Here is a 13,293-nt window from a genome sequence, read left to right as displayed (position 1 = left end):
AAGTCAATAAATTGTATAATAATATATATATATATATAATATAATGTAATTCTTTGTTAGACCAGCAGTGTCTTACCAGCAATTATTTCATACTAATTAAATTTCAAACTCGGATATAATATGATTTTCTATAAAATAGAATTGCATTAGGACTTTTTTGTAATAACTGCAGAACAGTGACAGTTTAGGCAGATTAAAACAGTTATAAAAAAAAAAGCAAAAAAAAAAAAAAAGCAATGGTTTCACAGCTCTCATTTCCTGTCAGTGAAACATGTGCAAGTTCCTCATTCAACAACTTCAAGCCATCGAGACAGCAAGACTAGAAACAAGGTGTGGTGGACAAATGAATATGTATACTTATAATTAATAATTAAATCCTTTGTGGAGAAGATCCAACTTGAGACTTCATTAGTAAACTGTATGTTAAACTGGTAAGTAATAACTGATGATATACCATGTATTAGAATTATGACAAAAAAAAGCTACTGGTTTATTTGCCATTTACTTCGCCATTTAATATATTATATTGGTAATTATCAATATAAGCATATTCTATATTAACTGCCCTTAAGTGATGTGTATTAAAATTTATTATATCAGGATTTTAGTATAGCATTGTTGTCATGTACTTTATGTTATGGATATAATAGGGAATTAACAGAAAACTTAACATGCTACTGTAATGTATAGATTGCTATCTAATAAAGCGTAATAAAAAAAAAAAGAGCAAATGTTTTATAGCAATAGTTTATAAAGATTTTATACTTTTCTTCCTCTTGGTGCGAAATTTAGGGATAGTAGTTATTAACGTACTTATCCATTTGTGTAATATTGCTACTGTATATGCTTGGTTTATGTAAAAATAAAAATATTTGTCAGGGCTGCTTATTATTTACTTGGTTATTTTCAGAGGAAGGACTAACAACTAACAACAGAGAAAGGACTAACATAACTTGCCAATGATTAACTATATATCAACATATTTAGCTAATTAGTATTTAATTAGCTGTGGAAAACTATAGTCCTTTAGACTGCTACAAAGCAATTATATCCAAGAATTCATAAACGCTGGACAAACGTCTCCTGAAAACAATTCAACATGTCAACAGTTACACATTTTACAAGTTTTTATTTACGTTATGCTCATTGTTAGTCTTAGATTATGTGGAACACCTGCCATTCAAAGTCTCTGAGCTTAAGTTTTTGCTCAAGATATAGTCGGAAATAATATAGGAACCAGGCTACATAAAAAAACAAACATGCATGCATCTACTAGTAATACAGTTTGACTACGCTATAAGCTGCTATATCGTGTAAACCAGTTGCAGCTGTTAAGACATGCTAACACTTCCTATAAAGTTCCAGGAACTACTGTCACTATGTTTAATAAAATATCAATTAGCATAAATTATGCAGATTATTTTTAACTTAGAAAAGGTAAATATATCAAAGTCTCTGTTAAACAGATTTCCTAAAATATCACTAAACAGGTACTGATTGCAAATCTCTGTTCTTGCAATCTTCTAATCAAAAGTTTACCTAAAATCAAATGTCACTTATCTTTCTTTTATGTTGTCACTAGAAATCTCAATGACAATTTTGTCAATTTTCTAGAATCTTCCATTAAATAAAGTATCTTGGTGCGCATGAATCGACATCCAAGTGGCTCTCCAAAAAGCAGCGTACTAATATATTCCAGGTTGCTTTGCATTAAAATATGCCAACTATAAGACCTAAATTTAAGTAGAACTTTTGATTAAATTATCCATATTAACATTATGTTTTACTACAATTTACTGGCCAGTGTTAATAAACAGATTAAAATTTATTCTTAGTGCAATTTTCTAGATATTTTAACAAACATCTGTCCACTCTTGAAGACAGCAGTTAAATTCAGTTTTAAACAAATGTGTCTGAAGGTACTTTCCATTTTTTGGGTCATGTTTATCATTCATGCATATCTGCACAACCTAAAAGTGGTAGATATAAGCTTTCAGTACTTGCTAGCTACATTACCCCGGTCGTTCCACTGCAAAACCAAAGTAGGAAACTTGAGACCCCAACAACGTCTTGGAACAACTGAAGATTAAAATTTTCCATCACACTATCAGAAAAATGGCCTTAAGTTCTCATCATAATTTACAACAGCTACAAAACATGATAAAACAACAAAAAAGGTATATGTATGTTAATATAAGCTGCTATAGCTGGTTCTAACTGCATTTAGCTCCACCACTGTAGTGTAATGTTCTTGAATAGGTTAACTAGTATCAGCAATTATTAACAAACTTTTCTGCTAGTTTACAGACATCATATGTGAAGAGGACATCATGAAGTCCATTCTTTGTACATGTGCAGTGTTTCTGGTACTTCCATGGAAACTAACTGGTGAGATAACCTTTAGTCCAAGCAGCACCATGAAGCACGATGAGAGTTTTAAACCTCATGGATCAACCATCAGAAGTAACGAACTAAACATTTCAACAACAAATCAAACAACCCACAGGCAGAATGAAGTTGTTTTAAAACATAAAACAACATTAAGGACTGCTGGAGCAACCATTTTTTCTCCGAAAAACACAGAACATACTTCAAACCATCATGGCAAAACAACCAATAGCCAGACCACCTTAAGGCAGCATGAAGGTATTATTACAGGTAATGAAACAACCATAAGGAGTGCTACATCAACCATGTTCTCCCCAAAAAACACAGAACTTCCTTTGAAAACACATGGTAAAACAACCGATGGCCAGACCACCACCTTGCGGCATAAAGTTACTTCAAAGGGTAATGGAACAACCAAAAGGATTGCTAGATCATCCTTGTTGCCCTTAAATACCACAGAATCAAAAACAAATGGTAAAACAACCAATAGCCAGACCACCAACAGGCAGTATGAAGGTATTATAGGTAATGAAACAACCACAAGGAGTGCTGAACCAACAATTTATACTACAAAAAACATTAACCTTCCTTTGAAACCAAATACAACCAATAGCTCAGCTAGTACCGGGTTGTATGAAGGTCATGAAACAATCACAAATGGTTATAAATCCATGACATCTTTGCTACAAACACAACATAAGTACATCACTGAGGAAAGCAAAAAAGTCTCATCTTCAACATCACTCCCACAAACCTTAAAGCACCAACATGCTACAAGTGTGAGCAATGCTGAAACTCCAACCCACACAGTGATGAGCTCTGGAGAAGAAAGTAGATCCTCTTCACATTCATCCTTCGTCACAGCACAAACAAGGAATATGTCAGATAAGGTCACTACCAGAAGAAGTTTCAATTTCACCAGTAAAGGTCCAGATATATATACTCATGAAAACCAAACTACTATAAATGGAGCAAAAGAACCTTCTAAGTCACAAACTGATATGTCCACGCATTTCGAAAAAACTCCAGAAGTTATTACAAGTTCATCTGAAATAGAAGTGAAGACCACAGGAACAGTCACTACCAAATGGTCTTCACATTCCCAAGTAAATGAAAGCACACCTCTGCCAATACTCACAGGCACCTACCCACTCAACGCATCGACTACCACTGGAGTTTCCACTCTCCTTAGTCCAAATGTTGACACAGAGAGTGGTACAACTAAAACTACCAACACTTTGGACACAACAACATACGAAATTACAAAAAACACTGCCGGAGAGAAAAAAAGCAGCCCTGAAAGTAGAACTACCCCCATCACCCAGACAGATAGCGTCACAACTACTACATCAAAATCGCCCACCAACGAAAGTAACAAAGAAAGTCATCCAGGACGAATAGTAGCCTTCCTAATTGGTACCATTCTGTGTCTTATGCTTATTGCATTTGTTGTGATAATGTTTAAAAATCGGCAGAAGAAGAAAAAGCAGAAGGAGAATCCTGACTGGGCTGGACCTTCACCATTCATCGAAGCTGATATCAATCCTCAGCCACGAAGCAACAATGAGGATGGATCATTCCACAATCATGAGTTCAAAAGAATTTCCCTCCATTCGTTCCTTCCCCAACGGCTTTCCAAGCGGCTCTCCATGTTAAGCCCCACAGAAGAGGAGATTCCCCTTGAGGACACTCAAATGAGCAGTACGTTTGGAAAGGGTAATGGTGAGCCACTGAATGGAAATGCAACACAAGCCCAAATTCAAAACATTGAGGAAAACAGTCCACCTACTGAGGTTACTTTAGACACCAATATTCCTGAGGCTGTAAAAAACTGTCCTCCTACTGAAAACGATGAGCATATCCCTACCACACCCAAACTTGATAAGGTCATTCCCCCTCCACCTGCAGAGATAGAAACTGCCACTTCAACTACATTTGAAGATGTGGATCTTAATCTTTCTCCGGAAAAGAATACTGAAACCTCATCACCGTCCGATGTTCTGCACGCCACTTCTCCACCACTAGCACCATCCTAGGTATGTAGGAAAAACCTTCAAGCAAACCACAAACTATTAGAGGAAAGATTCTTCAAAGAAAGATATGTACACAGAATAAAAGCGGGAATAAGATGTTAAAACGCCTCCACATTAGGGCCCCGGGATCTTTTCTGAGAAGACTTAGGCCCAAAGTCTGATTTAATTTAATCAGTGATAGCACAATCACTGCTTGGTAATTGCTTCAGAGTACACTGGAAGAGGTCACCACTATCTCTATGAAATAATGTTTTGGTAATTAAAATTTTTTATTTTATTATTTTTTTATTTTATTTTAAAATGGGTAAAAAACTATTTTAAAAAGCGTACACAGTTAATGTTCTTGATCATCAAGACACTCCAGATAGATAGATACTTCTATAGGAAATTCCAGTTTACAATGTGATTTACTCTCATTTTGGGAGATGAGGACACTGCACATAAAATGAAGTTAAAAGCAAGAGACTGATAGAGTAAAAAGTGGTAAAAACTGTTGTGTTGCATGCTACAGCATGTCCATCTATTTAATAAATAATTTCTAAGGCATTTTACATGTTTATGTGTATGTTTTTTTTTTTTTTTTTTAATGAATGCTCATTGGTATTTGCACTTGCTGGCCAGTGGTTCATCAGGAATTAAATGTTCCAGGCTCATAAGAAGGAAGCTAAAAGATCAATTCATGTTGAGATGGTATATGCAAAGCACATAATTTCAGTGAATTGTAACTGTACATGTAATAAAGCATTTATTTCTTTCGTCTCGCAAATAGAATAGAATTTAAAATGAAGTGAGCTTTGCAGTGATATCACCATTGAAAAAGGTTAAAATGGTGGCATTTAGGGCATGTGTGTGTTTAAAAGTTAATGTAAATCAGCATCAACAGTGAGATAGGGTGACTATAGTCCCTTAGACTTGTTTCATGGCCTCCTTAAATCTTTTATAAAATATGGTTACTAGTATTTGCTTGCTTTAAGCAACAGTTAAAATGGATCTTGCCAGCCAACAATGCTTATTTGCAGTACAGCAAGAAAAAGGTGATTTTATATTCAATATTTTGTATTATTTAAATTTACCATATTTAATCTCAACTGATTTATCCTATTTAATCTTGACTAATGCTAAACTAAATTCACAAATAAGTTCTCTACAGAAAGGTATTTACAATAACAGCTTACATTTGAAGTATACAATTAATACTTTAGAAATTACTGTATTTAAATATTATTGCATTCAAAAACACTTAAATGTTATTCCACTGTCTTAAAATAAAACATCTGTAACATGATGTTGCCAATCATTTGTTTATATCAGTTTTTACACAACTAGCTGCTGTTGCCAAGCAGCATTTCACACATCTGCTGGTATTTCTTATTTTCTCCACTGTCACTGTCGTCTCATTGGTTCATCAAAAGGCTGCAGTTTGTCACTTGCTGTGCAAAGGGGAAACCATTCGCTAGCTGATGAAATCTAAATGTAGTTATGCCATGCAGAAATAAAGTGTTTCAGCAGCCTGTATACTGAAATAAGCTAATGGTTATTCTGTGTCTTCTTTTCCAGTGATCTCTACTCCACTATTTACTATGCACTATGTAAGTTGAGAGATTTTAAGAGTTAAGAATAACTGAATTTCTAATTCTTTTTAACACCACAAAGGATACCCCTATACAGGTTATCAAAATATACATTGTATAATTACGTTGATCTTTTAAATTATTATTATTACACTTTTTATTGTATGAACCGAGCCAATGCTTTTACAATACATGCATATTAACTATAAAACAATGATCCAAAATTACAAAGTGCAAGGTACAGAATTGCTTACTCCAAAAAAAAGGTATGCAACTTTTGAAAACTGAATCTTCAAAGATGTATGCACAGATCATTGTATATTGTTTTTATTAAGGCAGACATGTACGTGGGGTTTTAACCGGAAATAATATGGTCACTGATTAAATCAAAGCTGATAAGCTTAATTTTAGCTTTAACCTTTTAACTATTTTTAAAAACTCTGTAACTGTCAATGTTACAGAGTACCCAATGGCGGGTACTTACCCTAGTGGTTAATAATAAAAGTAAGGGCATTTCCATGCAGACACAACATGAAGAGAACTCCCAGGATTGGGACTAAACATCTGTGTAGCCATTAAACATACACACAGGGAGCATAAAAGTTGATTAATTAAATCTAAAGGTGACTAAATGGAATATTATATTGTGTGACTTTATTGGCCAGGGAAATATAGAATCTGCACTGTAAAATGCACTAAAAATGCAGTATTCATATACTATTTCATGGAATAATTAGTCTCTTCTGTCTGTTTTATTTTTATACAAAATTTAAGTCATGGCAAGACAGAAAAAATGCTGTATAAAAGATAAACTATTAGTCAACATTAATCATTTATCATCAACACCGGAAATAAGGTGGAAGAAGAACACATCAATCCATGACAGAGCACAATGTTCACACTCTTATCCATTTTACACCTAGAGGCATTTTAACACAGTCAGGTTTTTTTTTTTACCAACAGTTTGTGGACAGTGTGAGGAAACCCACACAATGTGGAAATAATTTAAAGGAAACACACATGCACACAAAGAGACTTTGCAAGAAACTCTGCACAAGCAAGACCCTGAGCTCAGTATTGAACTGAGGCCCCCAGAGATGTTAGGCAGCAGCACTTTTTTCTTCTATTTGCACAGACTAGGGTTCCACAGAGACTAATGTGCTACGCCTGAGCAGACATGTTAAGGATTGTTAACAAGGTAGTTACTTGCACACAATTGCACCTGCTGTTGTAAGGAGTGCTTGGCTGTACAGCATCATCCTGCCCTAACATGTTCTGTGATGTTTTATAAAGGGAGTCATTCTCACTAAACAGTGCCTCTGCAGTGCAGTCAAGGTTAGTGTTTTAGTATGTGCTGTGTGTACAAAAACACAGTACACGTGTTCATACCGGAGAACGACAGGCTATCCATATGTGTAGGTAAAAAAGGCAAAGGAAGAGTGATGGGGAAAGAGCAATGAATTTATTGAGCATGCTAGTTGTGATTATAAAAGTTTTCGAGTCAGCAGCCCCACCGTTCTCTAAACCCCCCCACCCTGCTTCTCCACCACCTCCAACACCACCACCCCCAAACCTTGTCAGCAGCAGCCGGGGTTGTCTCTATGCTGCATTTCTCCACCGTGTCTCCTACCTCCCTCCTTCCTGATGCTCACTGTTCATTTCTTTCACATTCCAAGAGCTCAGATGCTGCTGGGATGAGCAGCATGCAGCATTTAAGGTTTGAGCCATCAGAGGCTTGCTCACTACCACAGCACTGCCATGTCAGGAGGAGAGCCCGACTACGGACATGAGTGAGAAAGAAAAACCACCTATTAGCTCATTAATGTTTAGTGTAGGCGAGAAGGGAAAAAGGGAGGGAAAAAACTGAGCCTGATAGAGGGGGTGATATAGAGAGCGCACAGAAGAGTGAGAGACAGGGAAAAGGAGATTGTATGTGGGTGAGAAAGGACTAACCTGCCATGCAGAGTAGCAGAAAAAAGAAAAAGACAGTGACTGAAATTATCCACTGCTGCTCTACATAAGGGGAGAGCTAGGAAGAATCGGCAGGAGTATGCAAAAGAAAGAAGGGGAAATGACAGAAAATTAATGGAAAAGATAAGGTAAGGCATTTTCAATATTTAAGAAAATCATGGTTGATATACACCAGTCAAAGAGCTTTATATCTTGAATAAGTAGGCATTTTTGCTTAAAATATTACTAGCTTATATACAAGTACAACCCTGCTCTTTCGTTTCTTGATTAAAATAATATCTTCAGAAAAGACAGAAATAAAAACCAGCATCACGTCATGCATTCTGTCCGAGCATCATCAGGCAGGGAGGTAAGAAACTTCTCGAATACAAGACCAGCATGTAGTATGATCCGGATGGTCCCTAAATGGCAGCTAACAAAAAAAAAAAAAAGGACAGCATGGAGATGCTGGTAACCAGGCTAAATGCTAACCACTCACTGCAGCAGAAACAGCAGCAAGGGAGAGTAGCTTCTGGCAAGGACTCAAACTCCAGCCACAATCTCGAGAAGAACCGAGCCCTGACTAGCTGCTCTGTTCACTTACCTCTCCCTCTCTGGCAAACAGCAGATACAGCCCACACAAACAAGCACAGGACCCGACAGGAATATCTTTGATATTTCTTAAGCTGTATTTTATTAATCAGGCTTGCTTTGCTCAATCTTCAAAAATAAACATTTTATATACCACATTCAATAGATATGTAAATGAGTTAATCAAGAGGCATATTAAAACATTAATAATAATGTGCAAAAATGTATACATGTATAACACTGAGAAACTAATATACATGTGCAGACGGACTGAATATGGAGTGAGACAGTTCAAATATGAGTGACTAGCAAGTTTTTGTTTAGAATTTCTGTCTGAAACACCAAGACAGGTTATAAATCTTCTCTGCAAAGGAGCAGAAATATGTCACCTGTGACGGAGGCAATTCGGCCCCTTTACTTGTAAAATAAATAATATCCTAACACGGCTCAGAACAGGTTTTACAGGTTACATAAATTTGCTACAAGGCAGAATGCTGGACCCAGGTTGGAACCAGAAGATACAGCTAGTCAGTTTATGTGCATCTGTAAGACTGTAACTCTGATATTAAAAAACTAAACTTAATCATGAGAATAATTGCAGCTCAAGCAGTAACAAACTGTGATAAGCCAAAAATGACCAAAATAACCAGATACATTTATTTTCTAGGATTGTTTCCCAAATCTTTATTTTTCTTCAACCATATAAAGATGGTAAAATATACAATACGCCATTTATTTTATCAAATTCTCTCTTTAGATTTTGAGGTCTTATAATTATTATTATTATTATTTTTTTTTATAGGACAGCTCACACAATGTCTGCATCTATGCTGACATGCCTGCTCCTCCTGATGCTATGTGCAGTATCTGTGCTGGCTGTCTGTCCCTCAGTGTGTTCCTGTGGCAGGGGGCATCGAGTGGTGGACTGTTCTGGCCGAGGTCTTAAACTGCTACCCAACAGCCTGCAGCACAACATTCATTTCCTCAACTTGTCCCACAACCGGCTACAAGACCTAGATGGCGTCCTCAGCCACTTTGCTCATCTAAGAACTCTGGATATCTCCTACAACCATCTTAACCACCTTCCGGCCGGCCTGCCGCGAGCACTGTGGGACATCCATGCATCAACCAACCGAATTCACCAACTCAAGAAAAATGACACTGCTTACCACTGGAACCTGCAGTCATTAGATTTATCAAACAACCAGTTGGAGCGCGTTGTCTTCATTAACAACACGCTACCTAGCCTGAGAGCACTCAACCTAAGCCACAACAAATTCTGGACTGTGCCAACCAACATGCCCTATAATTTGGAGATGGTGGACCTCTCCCACAACTTTTTGCTACAGATTCTGCCTGGCTCACTAGCCCGCCTTCCCAGGCTGTCCCAATTCTATCTGCATGCTAATCGCTTTACTTCCTTGAGTGAGGGTGTGTTCAATCAACTGGAAGCTTTGCAGCTTCTTACACTTGGGGATAACCCTTGGGCCTGTGAAGACGAAGAAAACATCACACATTTACTGAACTGGGTGCAGCAGACACCAGCAAAAATACTGGGCTGCCCCTGCTACATTAGGCCTACATGTGGGGAAGCCCATCTGTCCACCACGAGAACCCGGCACTCGGCTTCGTACACTGAGCCTCCGCTGGGTGCCGACGCACGTGATCAACATGTGCACGCCGTCACTTCAGGATATCAGTCCAAATCAGCATTGGTCAACTTTCCAAACAATTGGAGTACTGAGAATTACTCTGAGGCATCTGAGCAGGTAATTACAAAGGGTGTGGGACCTCTCCCGTCAACCACAAACAGGCTCTCGACCCAGACAAGCACAACAATACGCACACGGAGCACCAAAAAGGCATTACCTGGGAGAGTTCGCAGCACAAGCATCCAAATTCATCCCTGCAAACATCACACTGTCGCATTAAACCTTTTGGGCACAGCAATCATTCTGAGTACCTTCTGATTCTGCATCAAGCTGGAATAACTTCTGAGCAAGAAGTTGCAATTGGTCTGGATTCAAAACAAAACCACACCTTTATGGATGTGCAAGCAGGGTCAAAAGGAGGTTCCTGACTTCTTAGCTTTTCACTATACAGTTGGACTATCCTTGACTTGGAATACTCTATAGTACAGGTGTGCTGATCTGAGAAATGAATCTTAGGAAACACCTGTAAATGAGCAAGAAAAAAAAAAAGAAAGAAATTTGAACCACATTTGGCATTTCTGATTATAACCATAATCCAACATCTAACCTAAAGAAACCATGAAAATATTTCTTCTAAATGATGTGGAATGTAGAAACCTTAAGTACAGTATATTTCACGAAATAATCTGATTTGCCTTTTCTAGGTTACCTTTCTGCAAAGATCAGATAGATGAGGAGCAAGTTTAACAAAGGCAGTCATACAAACAGTTATTCTGCCTGATTGTGCTACAGCCTTGCTAGCCAAGTGTGATTTCCTGGCAGACTGTAACCAAGTTGTTGGATAGCTACGTGCTATGACAGGGCAGCTGCAAACGGATACTGACTCAAAAGATTTACCCCAAATGTCAAATGGGAGAAAACTGCATCAAAGATTTCTTTCACTGCAGTGGGAGGGGACACTCTTGTACAGTTTCCTCCCTTTTGACATTTGGAAGTACGCAGACTTAATGTGGCAGAGATATATCCTGAATAACAGTTCAGGAAAGGCTATAGTTCTCAGAACTGCCTGTAAAGGAAAAAGGGGAAATGCCTACAGGTAAAGTGATTTCCCAAGCCACCACACATATATATTCTGTCTGATTCAAACAATTTGACCAGTATTCTCTATATTCAGTATGTATGCCATGCATAGTTAACTTGACAAACAAATGTAAATGCACACAAATAACATTTAAAAACATGAAAAAGATGAACTTTCCTTTATTATGCTCGTCCACAGAAACAGTGTAAAATTCAAAACATTTGGAATGCAATCTACTGTGATTTTCATTTTGGATAACTTTCAAGGTTATACATGACATGCCAGGAAGCCACATTCTGCGGTCATTGTATGTTGACATTAATCATTATGTTATACTAAGACCATGGTAGCAAGAGGTACTTGACTAAAATGAGAAATAAAATCTATCATGGAAACAAAATCAGCAAACAGATGATCATATAAATGACTGCTGCATGTGCTGTGCTTGCACAATTTCTAAACGGATGTGAACAGGCTTAAAATCCAGAGCCTACATGGGACTTCACACGGTTATTTAACTCTGTCCTGCCATTTTCTCTAGGTGCTTCTACTTAATGATGGCAATTGGGTGAAAACTTTTAAAGCATCATAAAGATCACACAGGCATTTAGTACTAGGGAATGAGGCTGTAATCATTGAGCAGTGTTTATGGATGAAGTGACAATCCTCTCATGACACACACACAAAAAAAAAGATTTTCTTTTTTCATTAAAAATATTTTACAGTAGCAGGTATAGAATGATTTCTACAGAGCATGAATAGGTGTTAATATGAAGGTTAGCACATTCACACTTTACAAAAAAAAGTCTACGATTTGCATTTAGCCATTTATTATTTATATAAATATAAAATAAGGGGTGTTCAAATCAAATCAGGACTTTTGATTGTGCAAACTAACAGAAAACAGTTACGAGATTCTGTATCCCAGCATTTCACTAGCGCTTGGAGATCATCAAACTTCCTGCTTTACATCATCATGACTGCTGAAATAGTGGCCTACCGGGATCTCCTTTATTTTACCGGGAGGTCCTTAAAGCACAGTCAGGAATATATATGTGATATAGCAATAATTCCCAGTTAAGTTGTAATGTGCAAGTGGTACAGTGGCCAGTATGAGGTCATGCAAAACAAAACAACTTTAGTGAACAAACCAGGTCGTTTTTTTGTCATTAAAGGAAAGGGCAATTTAAAGGAGTTCCTGGTAGACCACAATCTCAGCAAGGGTGATGTAAAGCAGGCACTAGTGCAATATCACAGCAAGATGGTTATTTATGGCAAAATAAAAAATAATATTTACTCTCATAACCGTGTTTAGCACATTTAAAAAAAACCCAGTTTGCATTAAACACCCCTTGTAGATCAAGACTGTTAAAAGAACAATTCTTAACTGGCAAATATGATCATTTTAATAATGTACTCAGACAATTGCATCTGTCCACTAAAAGTGTGAGCATTGCATGTATGCACTCAATTCAGTCTATGAGTAATGAACAACAAACCCTGTGCTTAACGTTATTGAGCTTTAAATGGCTTTCAGATGGTTGTTTGGATAAAACAATGTGTACATACTGCAGTGATGACCTGTTATCACTATTGCACAACATGTTTGAAAAAAAATATTAGTGCTGTGTACGTCTTGAAAAACTATTTGCTGTACAAAATAAATTCAGAAAAAGGTAATGAAACTGAGTGCAAAGATTCTATTATAAAATGTACAGGTTTTCTAATTCCACTGCATTTATGCTCATATAAAGAATCAAGGTTTAAGATAAATATATATCATATAAAGGAAAAAAATACTGCCAGACTTTTATATATATATATATATATATATATATATATATATATATATATATATAAATTATTTTACAAAACAAAAGGTATTGAATCAAAATCGTTCAATCTCAGAAAAGTAACAGGAAACTGTTAAGTGCGAAGCTTATAAAGCATGTTGATCTTACAGGATATAATGCAATAAGGTTGACTGCACAAGGAAGTATGCAGAGAGGAAAAAGTGAATGACGATG

General features: G+C 36.8%; 3 protein-coding genes across 6 annotated transcripts in view; 2 read left to right on the top strand and 1 right to left on the bottom strand.

Annotated features, from left to right (window-relative positions):
• The window catches only part of nf1a (neurofibromin 1a), a 65,505-nt gene that overhangs the window by 21,815 nt on the left and 30,397 nt on the right, over positions 1 to 13,293 (bottom strand). The gene's annotated exons all lie outside the window — the stretch shown is intronic.
• LOC128533404 (mucin-17) lies at positions 277 to 4,967 on the top strand. 2 transcript variants are annotated; one of them, XM_053507665.1, is made up of 2 exons: positions 277 to 431; positions 2,301 to 4,967. In XM_053507665.1, the coding sequence occupies exon 2, from the start codon at positions 2,331 to 2,333 to the stop codon at positions 4,422 to 4,424; it is 2,094 nt and encodes a 697-aa protein (XP_053363640.1). In that variant the 5' UTR covers positions 277 to 431; positions 2,301 to 2,330; the 3' UTR covers positions 4,425 to 4,967. The 2 variants fall into 2 exon arrangements, with proteins under 2 accessions (XP_053363640.1, XP_053363641.1); XM_053507666.1 differs by having other exon boundaries at positions 291 to 431; positions 2,308 to 4,967.
• On the top strand, positions 6,779 to 12,985 carry omgb (oligodendrocyte myelin glycoprotein b). Its single transcript, XM_053507667.1, has 2 exons — positions 6,779 to 8,091; positions 9,336 to 12,985. Exons 1-2 carry the CDS (start codon positions 8,078 to 8,080, stop codon positions 10,501 to 10,503), a joined length of 1,182 nt encoding a protein of 393 aa, XP_053363642.1. The 5' UTR covers positions 6,779 to 8,077; the 3' UTR covers positions 10,504 to 12,985.

Source organism: Clarias gariepinus, chromosome 11 (assembly GCF_024256425.1).
Source record: "Clarias gariepinus isolate MV-2021 ecotype Netherlands chromosome 11, CGAR_prim_01v2, whole genome shotgun sequence".
Lineage (NCBI taxonomy): Eukaryota > Metazoa > Chordata > Actinopteri > Siluriformes > Clariidae > Clarias > Clarias gariepinus.
Note: the sequence above shows the minus strand (reverse complement) of the source record. Positions and strands in the feature narration are given on the sequence as shown.

Excerpts from the sequence above, each read along its gene's own strand:
- LOC128533404 (XM_053507665.1), top strand. The coding sequence starts at position 2,331 with ATGAAGTCCATTCTTTGTACATGTGCAGTGTTTCTGGTACTTCCATGG.